Here is a 19,545-nt window from a genome sequence, read left to right on the forward strand (position 1 = left end):
GATAAAGTCCTCGCAGGGAGTCTACAGGTAGTTCTAAAATGCAGACCTCAAAGATACCAATGCCCCTGAGCACTTCTTGCCACCACTGTATTAAAATGGGAGGCTGGGAGACAATTTTTATTTTTTTTTTAACTTTGTGAGAACTATTGGACTATAGGAGCAAAATCCCTCCTTGAATTATAAGTTATATTTTTGAATATATTTTTCAAATTCAATTTGTGGTATCTTAAAAAAATACATGAAAACCTGAATTCAAATCTAACATGAAACAGAAATTATTATTTAGTATTCATAAATTATTACAGCCTTTTTAGTGTATTGTTTGAACAAGCAAATATAAGTTCCAGAACACTAAACATAACCATTACCACCCTGTGCTATTCCACCTTAAGTGAAGGAACTGTGCTAAGGAGTGAAACTAAGAAACAGGGGCTCCCTGGGATCTGTGGTGACTGCCCAGGAGGGTGACTGAGAAACCACAGCACAGCGGCAAGAGTTAAGCCCCCCTCACCTGAGGTAGTTTTTCAGCCCACTTGTTATTGTCTTATTATCCCACAGTTCAATATCAATGTCCATATCAGGAGGGGATTTGGGAGCTGAAAAGAATTAAAATAAGATGTTTAAACCGTGCAATTCAAAACATCACTCACACCATTAAGAAAATGGATACTAACATAAGTAGGTCACAGAGAGAGGCATGTATTTCTTAGAATGTCAATGGAGTTAACTTTAGGATTGTTGTTTGCATGAGTTGGTGCAAAGCTCACTCTGACACTGAACCTCAAAGATTTCTTATGGAATATAGTTTTTCAGATCAGATGTTTGCTAATTGCTAACATCACAGCACACTTACCATGTATTAGGCTTACAAATAAGGAGGTGAAGGCACAGAGAGGTTAAGCAAATTACCCAAGGTCACAAAGCTTTTAATTGGCCCAGTTAAGATTCCAAGTCAGGCAATCTGAATCCCAGCATCCATAAATCTTATTGTACCTCTAGCTAATCAAAGGATACTTGAGGAAAAGTCCAATATTACAAAAAGGGCCCCTTCTCAAATTCTGATTGTTCATCTGTTACAATGGACATCAAAAGCTGAATATAAATATTAATTTTAAATATGACTTGAAAATACTCAAAGATAAGCAATAATCTAGATCTCAAAGAAACCTATGGTTTGAATTTTGTATAAGAATGCAAAAATTAAGTACGTAACTGGCTTCATCCAAAACTTACAAAATGTGGTATTCATGAGTTTCTGAACTTTGGAGTTCACTCCTCCTATTCGGTAAAGACCTAAAATGGTGATGCCTGATGAGAAGGAAAAATCACAAGAAAATGGCTTAAGACACAGCTTCCGAAGTACAGAATGTTAAAAACTCAGACATATGCCTACACAAAATCTGAAAGCTATGTATCCAATTTTACAGTCTAACTTTAGCAAACCTACCCTGGAAACACCCATCAGACATATATTTCTTAGAGCAGACATTGAACAGTGATTTGAAAGTCTATGAAGAGCTTCAAAATAGCAAAGTACACCTGTTTATTCACCACTACTTGAATATAAAAAAAACATCCAAGATGGAAAGGGATGATCAGTATTTCTCATACTCTGTTTCCTCAGTCACAGGGTCCTGCATGTTGAACAGTTTGATGGAATTGATAGCTTCACTTTAAAGGTGAGGAAACAGATTCAGAGAATTTAGGGAACCTACTTAACTTCTCAAAACTTCTAAGTGGCAGCATCAAACTTTGAATCTAAGTTTAAAGAACTCCAAAGGTCAATAGGAGGTTTTGCTTTAGACAAGTTTTCCAGGAAGTAAAAGGCAACTGGAGAGAACTTCAAGACCAAGGTCATAACTAGAATGAGGAAAGGTGCTGAAATTGTGACAATGACTAAAATCACTCTGAGATATAATGTAGGGAAAGAGGAGAGCTGAATTCAAGCTCCTTAGGAATCTTACCTTCCTAAAGCTTGAAAAAAAAAAACAGAGTCCATTAATAAGAAGTAAAGTGAGGCTATAATGCGAAAATTCATTAAAAAACAAGTATGTCTGTAGTATGATTTTGGTAAACTGAAGTTCAAAGTATAGTTACTTATGTGTTTGTATAACTTATAATTCATATATTACTTAAAATAAATCTCCTGTTAATAACTAAGTACATCCTCATTCTGAGCAGTTTCTATGTAAGAAGGGACCACACAACAGTAACAGTGTACCCATCAGGCAACACTGACCTCTCGTTTCCACAGCTTGAATGCATTTTCTCACAAAGTTGAACCCTGCTTCATTTAAGTACACTGAAAGTAAAAGAAAATCATATTAAGTGTTTATGTTGAACTTACATTCCTGCTTCAGTTGGCTCTGTAGTTTCATGGCTTGATGGCACAGGGGTTGTTACTGAATTTATCAAATATTTTGGTTAGCATATTAATTTTTATTTGGGGGCAGAAGTGAAGGAGGGAGGTTCACATTCACCAACGTTTTTATATGATTTGCTTCATTAGAAACATAGATCTAATAATAATTATATTATTAGATATAATTAATAATTATATTACATAGCTATTCACATATTTTTTCCCATGAGATTCTCAAAACAACATTATGAGGTAGAGAGAAAGCTTTGCAATCTTAAGATGGTTCACCAAGTTGCTGAAAACTGCTTTTCTTTGTTCTAAGATCTAGAGCCACATTTTAACTCAGGTCTCCTGAATTCACGCTCAATGTTCTATTCTATTGCATTTTGAATCATATTCAAAATATGCATAGTAAGTCCGCTAAAAATCCCCCAAAGATCCTCCATTATGAAGCGGCAATTTATTTTCATTGCTTTTTGGCAGATTTTCTTTAGATTTTTCAAATTTTCTTAAGATTTGGGGGCCAGATCAAGTTAGATTACTTGTTTAAAGAGAAAGGATTTAAAAATACCAAATAACACTCAGAGGAAAAATTTAAAAATTTTTTGATACTATAATAAAATTTTTCATCAGATGTGGTGTACATATTGTATTTCTTAATATTCCCAAATCATAATATATGAAGACAATTCAAACCAATAAAAAATTAAAACTGGTTTCCAGGGGCTTCCCTGGTGGTGCAGTGGTTGAGAGTCCGCCTGCCGATGCAGGGGACACGGGTTTGTGCCCCAGTCCGGGAAGATCCCACATGCCGCGGAGCGGCTAGGCCCGTGAGCCATGGCCGCTGAGCCTGCACGTCCGGAGCCTGTGCTCCGCGATGGGAGAGGCCACAACAGTGAGAGGCCCGCATACCGCAAAATAAAACAAACAAACAAAAAAAACTGGTTTCCATTGAATGATGGTGGATTAAATACATCCATGTAACTACACAGATTCACAGACAAAAAAATATATATCAAAAAATTATGCTAAAAAATATAGGTGCCAGGAGAGACAAAAAACTTTGAAGAAATCCTAGACAATGAAAATCACTGAAACTGAATTGATTGAAAAGTTTGAGAAATCTGAGATTAGAAATGAGAAATCAAAAAACTAGAAGTACTACAATGTGATATCACCCCATACCTGTCAGAATGGCCATCATCAAAAAAACAAAACAAACAAAAACACAAGTAACAACTGTTGCCAAGGATGTAAAGAAAAGAGAATCCTTGTATACTGCTGGGAGGTATGTAAACTAGTGCAGCCACTGTGGAGAACAGTATGGAGGCTTCTCAAAAAACTAAAAATAGAACTAGCAATGACTCAGCAATTCCACTCCTGGGTATATACCCAAAAAAACCCAAAATAGTAATTCAAAAAGATACATGTATCCCAATGTTCACTGCAGCACTATTTACAATTGCCAAGATATGGAAACAACCTAAGTGTCCATCAGCAGATGAATAGATAGAGAAGATGTGGTATATATACACAAAATGGAATACTACTCAGACATAAAAAAGAATAGCAGCAATTGGGTATTATGCTAAGTGAAACAAGTCAGACAGAGAAAGACAAACACTGTATGATATCACTTATATGTGGAATCTAAAAAATACAACAAACTAGTGAATATAACAGAAAAGAAGCAGACTCACAGATATAGAGAACAAACTAGTGGCTACCAGTGGTTATCTGTGGAATCTAAAAAATACAACAAACTAGTAAATATAAAAAAAAAAAAAGCAGATACAGATATAGAGAACAAACTAGTTGCTACCAGTGGGGGAGGAGTGGCAGGTACAAACTACTGGATGTAAGATAGGCTCAAGGGTGTATTGTACAAAATGGGGAATATAGCCAAAATTTTGTAATAATTTTGTAAACGGAAAGTAACCTTTAAAAATTGTATAGGGCTTCCCTGGTGGCGCAGTGGTTGAGAGTCCGCCTGCCGATGCAGGGGACACGGGTTCGTGCCCCGGTCCAGGAAGATCCCACATGCCGCAGAGCGGCTAGGCCCCTGAGCCATGGCCGCTGAGCCTGCGCATCCGGAGCCTGTGCTCCGCAACAGGAGAGGCCACAACGGTGAGAGGCCCGCGTACAGCAAAAAAAAAAAGAAAAAAAAAATTGTAAAAAAATTTTTTAAAAATTAAAAAAATCTAGAGGTACTGACTTGGTAGAATATTTATTATATGTTGTTAGGCAAAAAAAAGTAATCTATAGGACAATACAACCCAATTTCTTAAAACATAAAATTTGAGGGTATGAATATTTCTATTTTCCTAGGAAAAAGCTCTAGAAAGATCATGCAAATTGCAAGTAAGAAAGAAAAGGACAGAAGGTAGAAATTGTCATTTTTATTCATTGGATTTTGTAACTATTTTATATATCTTTTAAATTAGTTTTTAGAAATAAAAAATAGATTTAAACATGTAAAAATGCCAAAACTAAAATATATATTGCTACCAATACGAACTGGCTTATTTATTTGTGTGTCCCCAGTGCCCTAGATGTCAAGGGAACAGAATTCAGTGAATGCTTTGGGTGAACTCAACATACAAGAATGAATGGCCATTAATCAAGCATTGTTCTAGAGCTGACTACCTACATGAGAGGGGAGCTTCTTTGGGCACCAAGAAGGGATTGCTTACTTCCAATAACCCAAAATGCCAAGCACAGCATTATAGTATGAATACATTCAGATTTTAAAATATTTATTGAACATAGGAAAAAAACAGGTAGAATGGAGAAGTAAGGAATCAATTATTAATTTTGATTTTTAATAACAGAAACTGAGCCAAAAAATGTAACCCTGGTAAAAATGATACACTAGCATTTTGTATCAATTAAAAGTGCAAGTTCCTGACATTTATAACATTTGGTTCTTGAGGTCACATTTTTCAACTTTTCAATAAAAAGTATTAAAAGAAAGAGAAATCCATTTTTTAAAAATTTCAGTAAAACCTGCCTTTGGCTAAATGAACGAAAATAATTGTGATATATAAAAACAGATTTTCTTTAAATATCCATTTTCAGAAAAATAAGTAATAACCAGGCTATATCTTGAAGGTATACTGGGATATTTGGTGGCAGTAACCCATTCTATCCTAGTAAACCAGTATCACAGGCTAATTATGAAGAAGAAAATCTTACAAACATTCAGTCTGACTGCCAGGTCATTCCATGGGTGCCACTGTCCTGATGTGTCCCATGGACCCTGTGTTTTAGCTCTCTTCATGTGAGTAAATAAAACATTATCGATCAATTCAGAAATGTGAAAAAGTACACTGTGTTGGCAAAAATAACCATGCATTTTTGTTTTGTTTCCTTTGAACATCCTTTTCTATTGCCTGAAAGAGTATAGAGAGGTTCCGTGGTGCAGAGGTAGCACCCAGCTTTGCTTAGAGCCAAGCAAACCTGGGATGGATCTCAGCTCTACTATTTACTGCTGTGTGGATGGAACTGTGCCTATTAACTTTTATGAACTCTAGTTCTTTCATCTATAAAATGAGGGAAATAACAATACCTATGTTAAAGGGTTGTAGTAAGATGAAGACAAAATCCACATGAAGCACTGAAGAGTGGAAAACAATGGAACAAACCTAATCAGATGCTAGTTTCCTTCCCCATGTGCTCCTATCCACACATCACTGAGAGACAGAAGAAGAAACGGTTAAAAAAAAAAAAAAAAGGGTCAGCCACTAGTACTAACCAGATGAAAGAGACAATAGTTACTCTCCCATTTAGCAGCTGTATTACTGGACACAGTTTTAATCTGTCTCATCCTCAGATTCCTCTTCTATACAGTAAGGATAATAGTAGTATTGTCTTCACAGGGCTATTCACAGATGAAATACGTTAACATTTGCAAAGCTCCTAGAATAGTACTTGGAATATAGTAAGTGCTGCAGAAGTGTTGGCTGTTATTATCATCATCATCATATTGGCTAGAGGAGAATATAAAATCTACATATGTCAATCACATGTATTCTTCGGGCCTGGCTGAAGTCACAGGGGCTTGAGGTACTATCTGCCAGAAGTGTTATTTTTCAGAGGCATACTATATTACTTCTTTTTAAAATATCTGGGACCAGGGCAATGATCTATTTTTTTAATATAAATTTATTTATTTATTTTTGGCTGCGTTGGGTCTTCGCTGCTGTGCGTGGGCTTTCTCTAGTTGTGGTGAGCAGGGTGTACTCTTCGTTGTGGCGCGCGGACTTCTCACTGTGGTGTCTTCTCTTGTTGCGGAGCACGGGCTCTAGGTGCGCAGGCTTCAGTTGTTGTGGCATGCGGGCCTCAGCAGTTGTGGCTCGTGGGCTCTAGAGCGCAGGCTCAGTAGTTGTGGCACACGGCTTAGTTGCTCCGTGGCATGTGGGATCTTCCCGGACCAGGGATCGAACCCATGTCCCCTGCATTGGCAGGGGGATTCTTAACCCCTGCACCACCAGGGAAGCCCACAATGATCTGTTTCTTCAAAAAAATGGAGATCAGGCATAAACCACTCAGGCCCTGTGAATCTAGCTGACCACTGAAGAGACAACAAGTTGGATATTCACATATATGTCCCTATACTCTCATTTAACCAGTAATCACAATGAACAAACACATCCTCTCACTGGAACGGAACTGTAGTAGCCTGGGATTACTGTTCACTCATATTTGCTGCTCCTTCCTGCAGGAACATTATGTTTCTCAGCTTCCTCTAAGACAGACTTGGTCATATGATATGCACTAGCCAAAGAAATATGAATGGAAGTCACAAATGTCATTATCCATCAGCTAGAAAGAGCTGGTATGTATTGTGGAAGCCTGCCATTTTTTTCCCCCTCTGGTACAAGATCATCAATGTTACAGAGAGAAGGTACTACATGAGCTTGGGTTTTAGAGTAAAAATTATGTACAAGAGAATCACAGCTGACCTGAATGGACATATCGCATATTCAAGAGATGAACCTTTACTGTGGTTAAGTCTCTGAGACCACAGCATAACCTGGCCAGTTCTAATTTAATCATGTATAACTGAAACAGATTGTTATGGCAAAAAGGACTAAATGGAATAAAGCCAATCCCACACACTTCGCTTTTCCTCGCTTACCTGGTATTTATCCGAGTTTCTGGCTACTGATTTGTCAATTCATATAAAAAGGCAGCACCCCTTCATGGCTGCCTTACAAACTACTGATCAACAGTGCCTTCATGCAATCACTCAGCAGTTTCTGCTGAGGTCTGAGGAGAAGAAGGCGATATGGCTTAAACAGGCTTTAGCACCCTCTGTCTCCCAGTGAGAGATGCAGGAGGAAGTCATAAGGAGTGGTTCTTCTGAGGGAAGTCAGAGACAAACACATTCGGTAAAGGAAACCCTTCCACCTTCCAAAGCCATGAAGGGGTTACTACACTTAGTATGCTAGTGCTAATGAAAATTCAGCAAAAATAGGTCTCTCTATAGCTTAAAAAAGAAAAACTGGGAACTCCTTAATGTTCAAATGAGAAGTCAGTGGAAGGGGTTCTTACTAAATAACATCACACCATTAAAAGTTGATAATTTATCCTGATTCTTTCTTTAGTGGAGGGCAAGTACTCCTGCTGCAGCGGTAGAGAGGGGAGCATATCCATCTGTCTGAAGTACGAACTACTGAATCAGAGCTCAGTGCCTGGCCCAGAGCAGGCAGACAACATGTGCTTACTGATCCATAGCTGGCTAGTTATTGGTTTGTAGCTGGCTTGCTCAAGTACCCTCTCTGGCTTCTACAAGGGTTAGACCTTATCAGCTAACAGGAGTTGCTTTTGTCAACTCCTCTCCAGGGCTCTTACCCCAGCCCAGTATCTCTCTGTAGAGAGGACCAGTGGGGTATGCAGAATACAACTACCACAAATTCCCAGGAATTGAAATCCTACAATATTAATGATACCTGGCCTTTGGGGGTAAAGAGGAAGATTGGCTAACGTAAAGAACTTAATTTATTCAATCAAAAGTTAAATAGAAACATTCCTATTTCCCTCCAGCAACTATTCAGGGCTAAAGTTTTTATTGAAACTCAAGTAAAGTTTCCATAAGGCAGTTTAGCAGCACAAAAGCTATTAATCTCAACAGAATTCAAAAAGCCTTGAGGAGAAAAAAAAGAAAGAATTGTTTTCCATGCAGCTAACAAAGCAAAAGTCCTTGTACCTTCAATTTCCTAGTAATTAAAAACCCAGCATGTCCTTACAGATGTAATCTACTTGGCCTTACAATACATTCTCAGGGTTGACAAAACAAAGCAGCACTTGTCTTTAATTTCCAATTCACATTTCTAGTCTGCCATTTCAGATTAAAAGGCCCCTATCACAGACAACTAATATCATACTATACGTGGCTTGAAAGAAACAGGAAAAGAAGATGAGTGCATTTAATGGCGTTTGTGGTTCCCACAGGACATTTTCTCTTTTCCCTAAAGGTAGGAGTTAACTCTCCACAGCCCCGGCCCAAACTATTTTCTCTTTCTGCTCTGCCCATGAAGAAGACTTGAGCTCTGACCCTCTTCTTGGGTCTCAGTGATGGAAACAGAACTGTATTTGCTCAGTGGCCTTGGGGAGAAGAACTGAGCTATCTAAATAGCAGTAGGAATTGCCAAAACACTTGTGACAGATGGCGCTTGCCAAGGATAAGAATTAGTTCACTTTTTCTGGTTTGTTGCTGGGGAGAATACATTCCCTGGGCACACATGGGAAAAGCCACTGAAACACAGAGTGGTAGAAATTTGGAGTTGTTGGGAAATTATAAAATTATCTTCTAGCCCAATCCCTTTGATTCTGTACATGAGAACTGAATGTTAGGAGACTTTACCACTACACAGCTGAGTAGTGACTTTTAATAGCAGAAACATCATTTGAAAGAACTTCCTTTTTCTTATTCACAATGATTGGAATAAAGTAGTTCCAAAATGGAGTATCGTTGAATTGAATTGCATGAGAACTAGAAACCTTTCCTTTCGCAGTTCCCAATTTCTCCAGACCTAGGGTAGAGGGACCAGCTGAAAAGCCACCAAATCAAATGTATGTGTGAGTGGGGACAAGGCTCAGGGCACCAAGAGACAATGCCAGAGAAAGCAAGCCTAGGAAAAAAAGGCAACTGCCTCTGTCCTTGTTAACAACTAGTCCCATGATGAAAGTCTCACGACAGAAAAGGTGTCTCAAGACAGATAATTTGCTTCTTTGAAAAATGAGCTCAAATGGCGGAATTATGTTTTCAATGGCATGGCTTGAGGAACAGTTTAGATCTAATCTTTTTTTTTTTAAGTTCTAATCTTAATTGAGTGATAATCTGTGTAGTAAGTACTCTCAAAATAAATCCATTCCCAAAGTCTTATAATTTCAAGAAAAGGATACTGTGGTATATTTTACAACCAGAAAAGTATCTGTGGATTTAATATCCTGTAACTGACCAATGCTCTAGCTTTTTAACTTGATGCTTTTTTCATAAACACGAGTCAAATCTTCCTTCTCTACTAAAATATGCTAGTCTCATTTACAGCATCTTGATTCTGAAAATGGTAAATTAAGAGTAACCACAAAGTAGGGAGACTTTTTCAGGTTAGGCTGGTAAAGAGTCTCATTACAGTCACAGCATAGTTTCACTCTCCATTGAACAGCATATGTTCTCTGTATATTCACAGTATGGCCCTATTTTAGGACACTAGATAGTTCTTCATCTGTCTGTTGCTTTTAGGGTTTTTCAGTGAAAGCACAGACTACTCCCAATTGCTGACATTCAAAACAGTTTTTTATCTGAGTTTTATATTTTACCATCCTAAGCTTGATTGTTATCTTCCACAGTTCAAAAACACACATGCCCAGCAAAACTGAGTTTCCAAAGGATAACAGGAATAATTTAAGATAAGTGGAATCCATCTGAATTACCAAGGCTATAAAGAAGCACTTCTCAAGACGGCAAATGAATCAAGGCTGGTACTGGTTTCAAATACCAACTGTGAGAGAAGTTACAGACTAAAATTGACATAACGCTACCTTGGGGGAGAGTCAAGTGTCAAAAAGGGACACAGATCTCAGAAAACAAAATGATGTGTAGAAAAATGATGGAAGAGGCAAACATAAAGAAGACACAAGCTGCTGAACTCATAACATGATGAACTCACATGATTTATTCAAGATCAGAGAAAGAGGTTTGAGAACTTCACAATCACTGGCATATAGTTTTGAACTGAAACAAATAAAATTCTGGACCTATTACTAGGAAGAAAAGATGATGCTACTCTTAATAGGATCAAGTGCTTGAATCTGGAATACTGTTTAGCATAAAGATATGTCCTAGGAGTCATTAAATCACTGGAAAAATAGTGGCTGATAAGACACATGATAAAAGAGAAAGGGGTAAAATTACAGCCTGAGGAAGAGATTCAAAAGTCCATTAATAAATTTTAGGCCTTGATATAGTAGATTGTTCAAAATTATATGCAAAAAGATTAAATTCTGAGGACTTGGAAAGGCACTTCATTGCATGTTGGATTGAAAATGTTTAGAAAGCCTCCCTCACGCAAATTGGCAATACCAAAAAGTCCACCCCACAGCAAGGGGGAGCTTAGTTGTAGAAGGTGCAATCAATCCTGTGCCTCTACTAGTCAGTTTCTTTTATTGGCGGCATATGCCATAGTCTTGATATTTAAAGCAGAGTACTGATTCTATTCAGGTAAGCAAATATGAATCTCCAAGAATGTGTAAAAACAACCCAAAACAAGTGTAATTTTGGATAACTTGGCTTTATACCAATGTAGCAAGACCTTTTGAAATGACTACACAATTTCACATGTAACTTTTTAGAACGTTTAGAATACTTAAAAAGATGTTATTTTCTGCATTTATAAGCAAATTTACTAGACTACAAAAGATGCCTGGTGTTTAGGAAGATTATATTTTGCCAGAATCACAAATTTGTCTCATTAGGGTGTTGAGTTTGAGAGAATGAAATTTACTAGTTTTGTATTTATAATTTGACATGTCTGTAGAAGCTTGATTGATTAAATGTATAAGTGGGAGAATTTTATCAAATTTATGGAAAAATAAAGAAGTGAAAATGACTTACATTTATAAATAACAGGTGTATGTTGATTAAAAATAGGATTAAAGAAAAATTATGGCTTAAGACAAAAAAATAAAAATAAAACTCAAAAATAGGTTTAAGATTTATAACTTCAAGGACTACCTATTAATAGAGCAAAGGTAATTTAAAGATTCTTTTCATGATCAAAATCTCCCCCTGGGCAATAAAAGCCTAGTGGCATTGAGTAAGAATAAGAGCAAATATGTGCTGAGCACACATCTCAGGGAAGGCCTGCATGGAGAACTATGGAGAAGAGATGGAATCTGTCACCAGGAGTTCAGGGAACTGGGTGGAAAACTGATACATCATATCAAGAGCCAGAATGTGATAAATCATACAAACACATGGACTCTCAGACACCTATTTCTCTGAAACACGTACTAATTTATCATTACACATGGTGGCATAGTGATGTTTCAGGTGCCTACGACTACAGGAAAGCTGATTTCCAGAAGAGTGAGTCTTTACTACAAGAAGCCCAAACTCCCTCCATCACAGCATAAGTACATTTGATAACTTTCTCACTCAAATTACCTATTTATGATAAAAACCCTAGTTCCAAGGTGCATTAAGTATCAAATATATTCTGACTGACTTGACCACGTCCCCATTCAAAAGCTCTATTCAATATCATATATATATTCATTTGTTTTTCAGGAAGGATTTGTCCTTGAGTAGGTTCATTTGAATTTGAAAGGACTATCTTCATACTGGATAGGAACAATGAAACCAATGTTAGAAAACACATTTCAAACTCTACTCAAATGCAAATTACACAACAGATTACTTTTTAGGTAATTGTTTAGAATGAACATTCAGTACTTACAAACCTCTTATAGGTTGGTTAGTGTTTCCCTGATTAGATAAAAGTGGGCAATGAAAGATTTTATACTAATCACTCTGATTGGCAAAAAAGAAAGGAACACAAGAATAAAAACTGGAAATATTATTTTAACTCTTTAACATTAAAGGTTTTTTAAATTATGCATTTTCTTTTGATAATTTCTGAAATTAATCACTAGGAAGCATTTCATCCAGATAAAATGATAGGCTTTTGCATACACTCAATATTTATTACTTTCAAATGAGTGCGTTCCCAGTTTTTATTGTTACTCCATTCTAACTTGTATTTTAATAACAATCCAAAAGTCAGGCTTATTAAGGCTGTTTTAAAAATAAATTTAGACATCATGAAAGTCAATTGAGTTAAATAAAATTTGAAAGTGCTTTAAAGGATATACACATAACCTTAGAAACATATAAAATTTGATTTTAAATGTCAAATAATTTGACTATGTAAATTACATATGAATATACCCTAAACTAACCAAGGATTAAAGGTGGCAGATGACTAAAAAGGATTAAGAATATGATGGAAAATACATAAAATGTATTCATTCAGAATGGTTTGACACAAATTCAGTAATAATACAGCCACAACATGTTTTCCTACATATCCCAAGTGTTATGACAATGTCCTTATACTTCACAATCTTGGGCACAATCTCCTAAAATTAGCAGTGTTCATATCTTCAGTTTTGTAAATTGGAGCAGAGAAAATAAAATAAAGAAACCCTCTATTGCCATTAAAAAAAAATCAAACTAAATATCAATTGTCTCAAATCTCTTTCTGGGATAAAACACGGTACATACTTATAAGTAATAAACACCAAATAAAAAAAATAATTTTGGTTACTATAAAGCCCAGTAGTTAGTGGTTTTAACATGAGAAACTTTGAATGAAAATTTCAAATCTGCTGAGTACCATCAGATCAAAGGTGTACTACTATGATTTTTCCAGAGTTAACTTTTAATATCACATAATACCTCTGTGATAAAAATAACTACATGATGGGGGTTGGTGTAAGATGCCAGCATAGGAAGATCCTGAATTCACCTCCTCCCATGGACACACCAAATCTACAACTACATATGGCTCTGAAAAAGACCTGAAAACTAGCTAAACAGCACCTCCACCACAAAGGATAAAAGGACCACATCAAGATGGGTAGGAGAGTCAGAAGCGCAGTCTCACCAAAAACCTCACCTCTGGCACAGCAACCCACAAGCACAAGGGATCTCACAAATATGGAACTTCTCCCTGAGGAGCTAGGGGCTCGTGCCCCACATCAGGTACCCCAACCCTTACAACCGGTACTGGAGAGATGAGTGCCCAATACTTTTGGCTTTGAAAACCAACAAAAGGATGTGGGGACAGAAAAGTTTGCTCTTAAAGGGCTTACGTGCAGACCCATTCACCTCAGGACCCAGTGCAAAACCAAGTTTGAAAAGCTCCTAGACCATACATGAACGAGATTCATTAGCTAAGATTAAAGGGTCTACAGAGGTCTTTGGGACTTTCTCCTGGGACAGAGGTGCTGGTGAGCACCATTTTTGTGCTCTCACTCCACACTGCTAGAGTTAAAGGACTTGACTTGCCTCCATGCTCTCCTCTGGTCCCACTGAAGCCAGGGGGTCTTACCCCACCCTCACGTGTCCCTGTAGCTCTGCTGCAGCACGTTATCTCACACTGCCCCCATGTGTTCCTGTGGCCTTGAGGCAGGAGATAGATGGGCCCCAGGCTGAGCAGCTGAAGTTTGTCCTCTATGGACAGATACTCCAAGATGAAGACAATAATAGGAGAGAGGAGAAGCTGAGCCCTGCCCCAATAAGAAATAAAGAGACCACATATTCTTCATTCTTGAAGTCAAGGAGACCTTCCTGACTATACATGCACAGAAAGGCTCCTTGGAGGTCAAAAGGGTGGGGGTGTCACTCCATAGTAAGTGATGTCAACCTACCCATAGGCCTCTTCTCTAGAATCCATCTTGGCTAAGAGATGTGCGCGCACACACGGGAGGACCTTGAGATAAACCAAATACGGATTCAGAGCCAGGCAAAACAAGATGATTGGCCAGAAGAAATGCCCCATATAAGTGATTCAAACTACCAAGAGGGTGCGACTCTCTCTGAGTCTGCCTGAGTCTATTCACATGTACCTTTTTGCCTCCTAATAAACACTTTACTTGTTTCACTACTTTCTGTTTCTTTGTGGGAATTCAAGGCCAGGGGCCTTGTCACTGGCCACTGTCCCTCATGGTCTAGTGGCTAGGATTCAGCACTCTCACTGCCATGGCCTGACTTCAGTCTCTGGTTGGGCAACCGAAATTCTGCTTCAAGCTGCTGCAGGCTGAGGTCACCCAAGATCAGCCTCACTGTGACCATCATGTGCTTCTGCAGCACCACTGCAGCCAGCAGTCCCACCCCAGGCTCTCCTGTGGCCCACTGAAGCCAGCAGGCACATGCATTCCACGTAGGAGACAGCCCTTGAGCACCTGGCTATGGTGTCCAGGGAGGCTTGCATTTCTGGGCCTTATGGCTCTGAAATAATTGAGGAGACAGTTCATGGTATGGAACCACCCCTAAGACACTGACAGCATACTGAAACACACCCCCAGACTTCCTGTGAAAAAGCCCTATTTACTTGTCCCAGAGCTTAAGCCTGAGGGGAAGGCTTCAAGTTTACCACACATCTAGAAGCTATGGAGGAGCTCTCGGGGAATATAGACTGGGGGATGCCACCTTTGCACTATCCCTTGGCCTCGTGACAGATCACCTGTACCTCCCAGAGAGGAGGTACACTCACTTGGAGCCCTGTCTTTTGCAACTGTCACCAAGAGGACACCTCCAAATCACCTGGTCTTGAGGCCAGTAGGGAGTTACAACCATATATGTGTTCTTTAAAAGCTGCTACCTGAGGGTCTTCATTCCAAACAGCCTGAAACTAGGTGTGGAATTAGATCCCTCCCTTTGGAACACTGATAGGTCTTGGCACAACCTCTGGGACTTATCAAGAAAAAATTAAACTGCTTAGATAATTACAAATGTTCCAGAGACAACAAACAGTTAGGGCAGGGTTGAAAAATCAGGTTCATCTCCTACACAGGGCCACTCCTTCAAGACTGGGAGAGGTAACTGTATTGCCTAATATGTAGAAACAAACACAGAGAGATAAGCAAAAGGAGAAAACAGAGGAATATGTCCCAAACAAAAGAAAAGATAAAAATCCAGGAAAAAAACCCTTGCTGAAATGGAGGTAATTTACCTGCTAAAGAGTTTAAAGTAATGGACATAGAGATGCTCACTGATCTCTTGGAAGAAAAGAGGAACACAATGAGAACTTCCACAAAGAGATAGAAAATAAAAGTAAGTACCAAAAATAAATCATGGAGCGGAAGAATACTGTAACTGAAAAGAAAAATACACTAGAGGGTTTCAATAGCAGACTAGATGAAGCAGAAAGGATCAGCAATCTGGAAGACAGGACAGTGGAATTCATCCTAACAGATCAGAAGGAAAAAAAAAAAAAAAAAGATTACTTAAGAGACCTATGGTGCAACATCAAGAGGAATAACATTCTCATTGTAGGGGCCCCAGAAGGAGAATAGAGAGAAAAAGGGGAAGAAAATTTATATGAAGAAATAATGGCTAAAAACATCCCTAATTGGGGGAAAGAAACAGACATTGAAGTCTAGGAAGCACAGAGAATTCCAAATAAGACGAACCTAAAGAGATCCAAAACAAGCACATTATAATTAAAATGTCAAAAGTTAAAGACAAGGAGAGAATCATAAAAGAAGCAAGAGAAAAACAACTTGTTACATACAAAGGAAGCCCCATAAGATTAACAGCTGATCTTTCAGCAAAAAATTTAAAGTCCAGAAAGGAATGGCACAATACATTCAAAGTGTTGAAAAGAAAAAACTTTCAACCAAAAATATTCTACAGGCAAGGTTATCATTCAGAACCAAAGGAGAGATAAAGAGTTTTCTACAGAAGCAAAAGCTAAAGGAGATCATCAACACTAAATCTGCCTTACAAGAAATGTTAAAGGGACTTCTTCAAGACGAAAAAAAAGGGTATTAAATAGCAACAAGAAAACATAAAAAAGTCAAAATCTCATGGGTAAAGGCAAATATGTAGTAAAGTTAGTGGATTAACCATTTATAAAGCTAGTATAAAGGTTAAAAGACAAAAGTGGTAAAGTTAACTGTAACTACAATAATTAAGGTATACAAAAACAAGATGTAAATGTAACATCAAAAACAAAATGAGGGTGGGAGAAGTAAAAATGTACAGTTTTTAGAATGTGTCCAAACTTAAGTTGCTATCAGCTTATAACAGAGTACTACACACACACACACACACACACACACACACACACACACACACACGTAGTTTTTCTATATATGAACTTCATGGAAACCACAAACCAAAAACTTATAGTAGATACACTAAAGATAATGAGAAAGAAATCTATACACAATATGAAAGAAAGTCATCAAACCACAAAGGAAGAGAGCAAGAAAAGAAAGAAAGGAACAGAGAAGAACTATAAAAACAGCCAGAAAACAAGCTGCAAAATGGCAATAAGTACATACTTGTTAATAACTACTTTAAATTTAAATGGACAAAATTCTCCAATCAAAAGCCATAGAGTGGCTGAATGGATTAAAAAACAAGACACAATTATATGTTGCCTACAAGTGATTCAGTTCAGATCTAAGGACACTAGCAGGCTGAAAGTGAAGGGATGAAAAAAGAAAAGGAAATAAAACAAAAACAAAAGGAAACTGGTGTAGCTATACTTATATCAGACAAAACAGACTTTAAAACAAAGACTGTAATAAAAGACAAAGGGCATTACAGAATGATAAAGGAGTCAATCCAACAAGAGGTTATAACATTTTAAAATATATATGAAACAACAGAGGAGCACCTTAATATAGAAAGCAGACATTACCAGACCTAAGGGGAGAACCCAACAGCAATACAATAATAGTAGGGGACTTTAACACCCTTCTTCCATCAATGGACAGATCATCCAGACAGAAAATAAGGAAACACTGGCCTTAAACAGCATATTAGACCAGATATACTTAATAGACACATATAGAACATACCAACCAAAAGCAGCAGAATACACATTTTTCTCAAGTGCACATAGAACATTCTTCAGGATAGATTACATTTTATGCCACAAAACAAATCTCAATAAATTTAAGAAGACTGAAATCATATAAAACATCTTTTACAACCACAATGGTATGAAACTAGACCTACAAGAAGAAAACTGGAAAAATCACAAATACGTGGAGATTAAATAACATGCTACTGAACAACCAATGGATCAATGAAGAAATCCGAGGGGAAATCAATAAATAATATGAACAATGAAAATGGAAATACAACATTCCAAAATCTATGGGACAAAGCAAAAGCAGTTGTAAGAGGGAAGTTTATAGCAATACAGGCCTACCTAAAGAAAAAAGACAAATCTCAAACAATCTAACTTTAAACCTAAAGTAAGTAGAAAAAGAAGAATGAAGTCCAAAGGTAGTAGAAGGAAGGAAATAATAAAGATCAGTGTGAAAATAAATAAAACAGAGACTAAAAAAATATTTTAAAAATCAATGAAACCAAGAGCTAATTCTTCAAAAAGATAAACAAAATGGACAAATCTTTAGCTAGACTAACCAAGAATAAAAGAGAGAGGGCTCAAATAAATAAAGTCAAAAATGAAAGAGGAGAAATTACAACCGATACCAGAGAAATACAAAGGATCATGAGAGACTACTAAGAACAATTATATGCCAACAAATTGGATAACCTAGAATATAGAAACATATCATCTTCCAAGACTTAATTATAAAGAAATAAAATATCTGAATAGACTGATTATTAGTAAAGAGATTGCAAAGAAATCCCAACAAACAAAAGTACAGGATCAGAGAGTGTCACCCATGGATTCTATCAAACATCCAAAGATTAAATACCTATCCTTCTCAAACTCATCCAAAAATTGAAGAAGAGGGAACATTTCCAAACTCATTTTATGAGGCCAGCATTATCCTGATACCAAAATCAAACAAGGGCACCACAAAAAAGAAAATTATAGGCCAATACCCCTGATGAAAATAGATGTAAAAATCTTCAACAAAATATTAGCAAACTGAATTCAACAATATATAAAAAGAATCATACAACATTATCAAGTGAGACTTATTCCAAGGATGCAAGGCTAGTTCAACATCCACAAATCAATAAACATGATACGTACATTTATAAAATGAAGGATAAAAATCATATGATCATTTCCATAGATGCAGAGAAAGCATTTTACAAAATTCAGCTTCCAATTATGATAAAAACTCTCAACACAGTGGGTATAGAGGGAACATACATTGACATAATAAAGGCCATATATGACAAGTCCACAGGCAATATCATATTCAATGGTGAAAAGCTGAAAGCTTTTCCTTTAAGATTAGGAGCTATAGAAGGATGTCAACTCTCACTATTTTTATTCAACATAATATTGGAAGTCCTAGACACAGAAATTACGCTAAAAAAAAGAAAGAAAAGGAATCCCAATTGGAAAGGAAGAAGAAAAAAATGTCACTATTTGCAGATGACATGATACTGTATAGAGAAAACAAACTATAGACTCCACCAAAAAACCTCTTAGAACTAATAAATAAATTCAGTAAAGTTGCAGGATACAAAATCAATATACAGAAATCTGTTGCATTTTTATACACTAATTACAAAATATCAGAAAAGGTAACTAGGAAAAAAATCCCATTTACAACTGCATCAAAAAGAGTAAAATACCCAGTAATAAATTTAACCAAGGAGGTGAAAGAAGTATATTGAAAACTCTAAGACACTGATGAAAGAAATTTAAGATTACACAAACAAATGGAAAGGTATACCATGCTTATGAATTGGAAAAATGAGTATCATTAAAATGACCGTACTACCCAAGGCAATCTGTGGATTCAATGCAATCCCTATCATTTATCACAGAAGTAGAACTAATAATTCTAAAATTGTATGGAACCATGAAAGACCCTGAATAGACAAAAGAATAATGAGAAAAAAAAACCAAAAAAAAAGTCAAAAAAAAAAAAGCCGAAGGTATCAAACTCCCTGATTTCAAACTAAACTATAAAGTTATAGTAATCGATACAGTATGGTATTG

At 36.9% G+C, this 19,545-nt stretch overlaps 1 protein-coding gene across 3 annotated transcripts in view; it reads right to left on the reverse strand.

Moving 5' to 3' along the window:
* ARHGAP42 (Rho GTPase activating protein 42) overlaps positions 1-19,545 on the reverse strand; it is a 289,662-nt gene that overhangs the window by 28,870 nt on the left and 241,247 nt on the right. For all 3 annotated transcript variants that reach the window (XM_024115293.3, XM_024115292.3, XM_055091433.1), the window contains 3 exons: positions 2,240-2,302; positions 1,234-1,308; positions 512-596 (listed from right to left, as the gene is read on the reverse strand). In XM_024115293.3, the coding sequence (XP_023971061.1) occupies positions 512-596; positions 1,234-1,308; positions 2,240-2,302 (223 nt within the window). The remainder of the gene's footprint in view (positions 1-511; positions 597-1,233; positions 1,309-2,239; positions 2,303-19,545) is intronic.

This window comes from Physeter macrocephalus, chromosome 16 (assembly GCF_002837175.3).
Source record: "Physeter macrocephalus isolate SW-GA chromosome 16, ASM283717v5, whole genome shotgun sequence".
Taxonomy (NCBI): Eukaryota; Metazoa; Chordata; class Mammalia; order Artiodactyla; family Physeteridae; genus Physeter; species Physeter macrocephalus.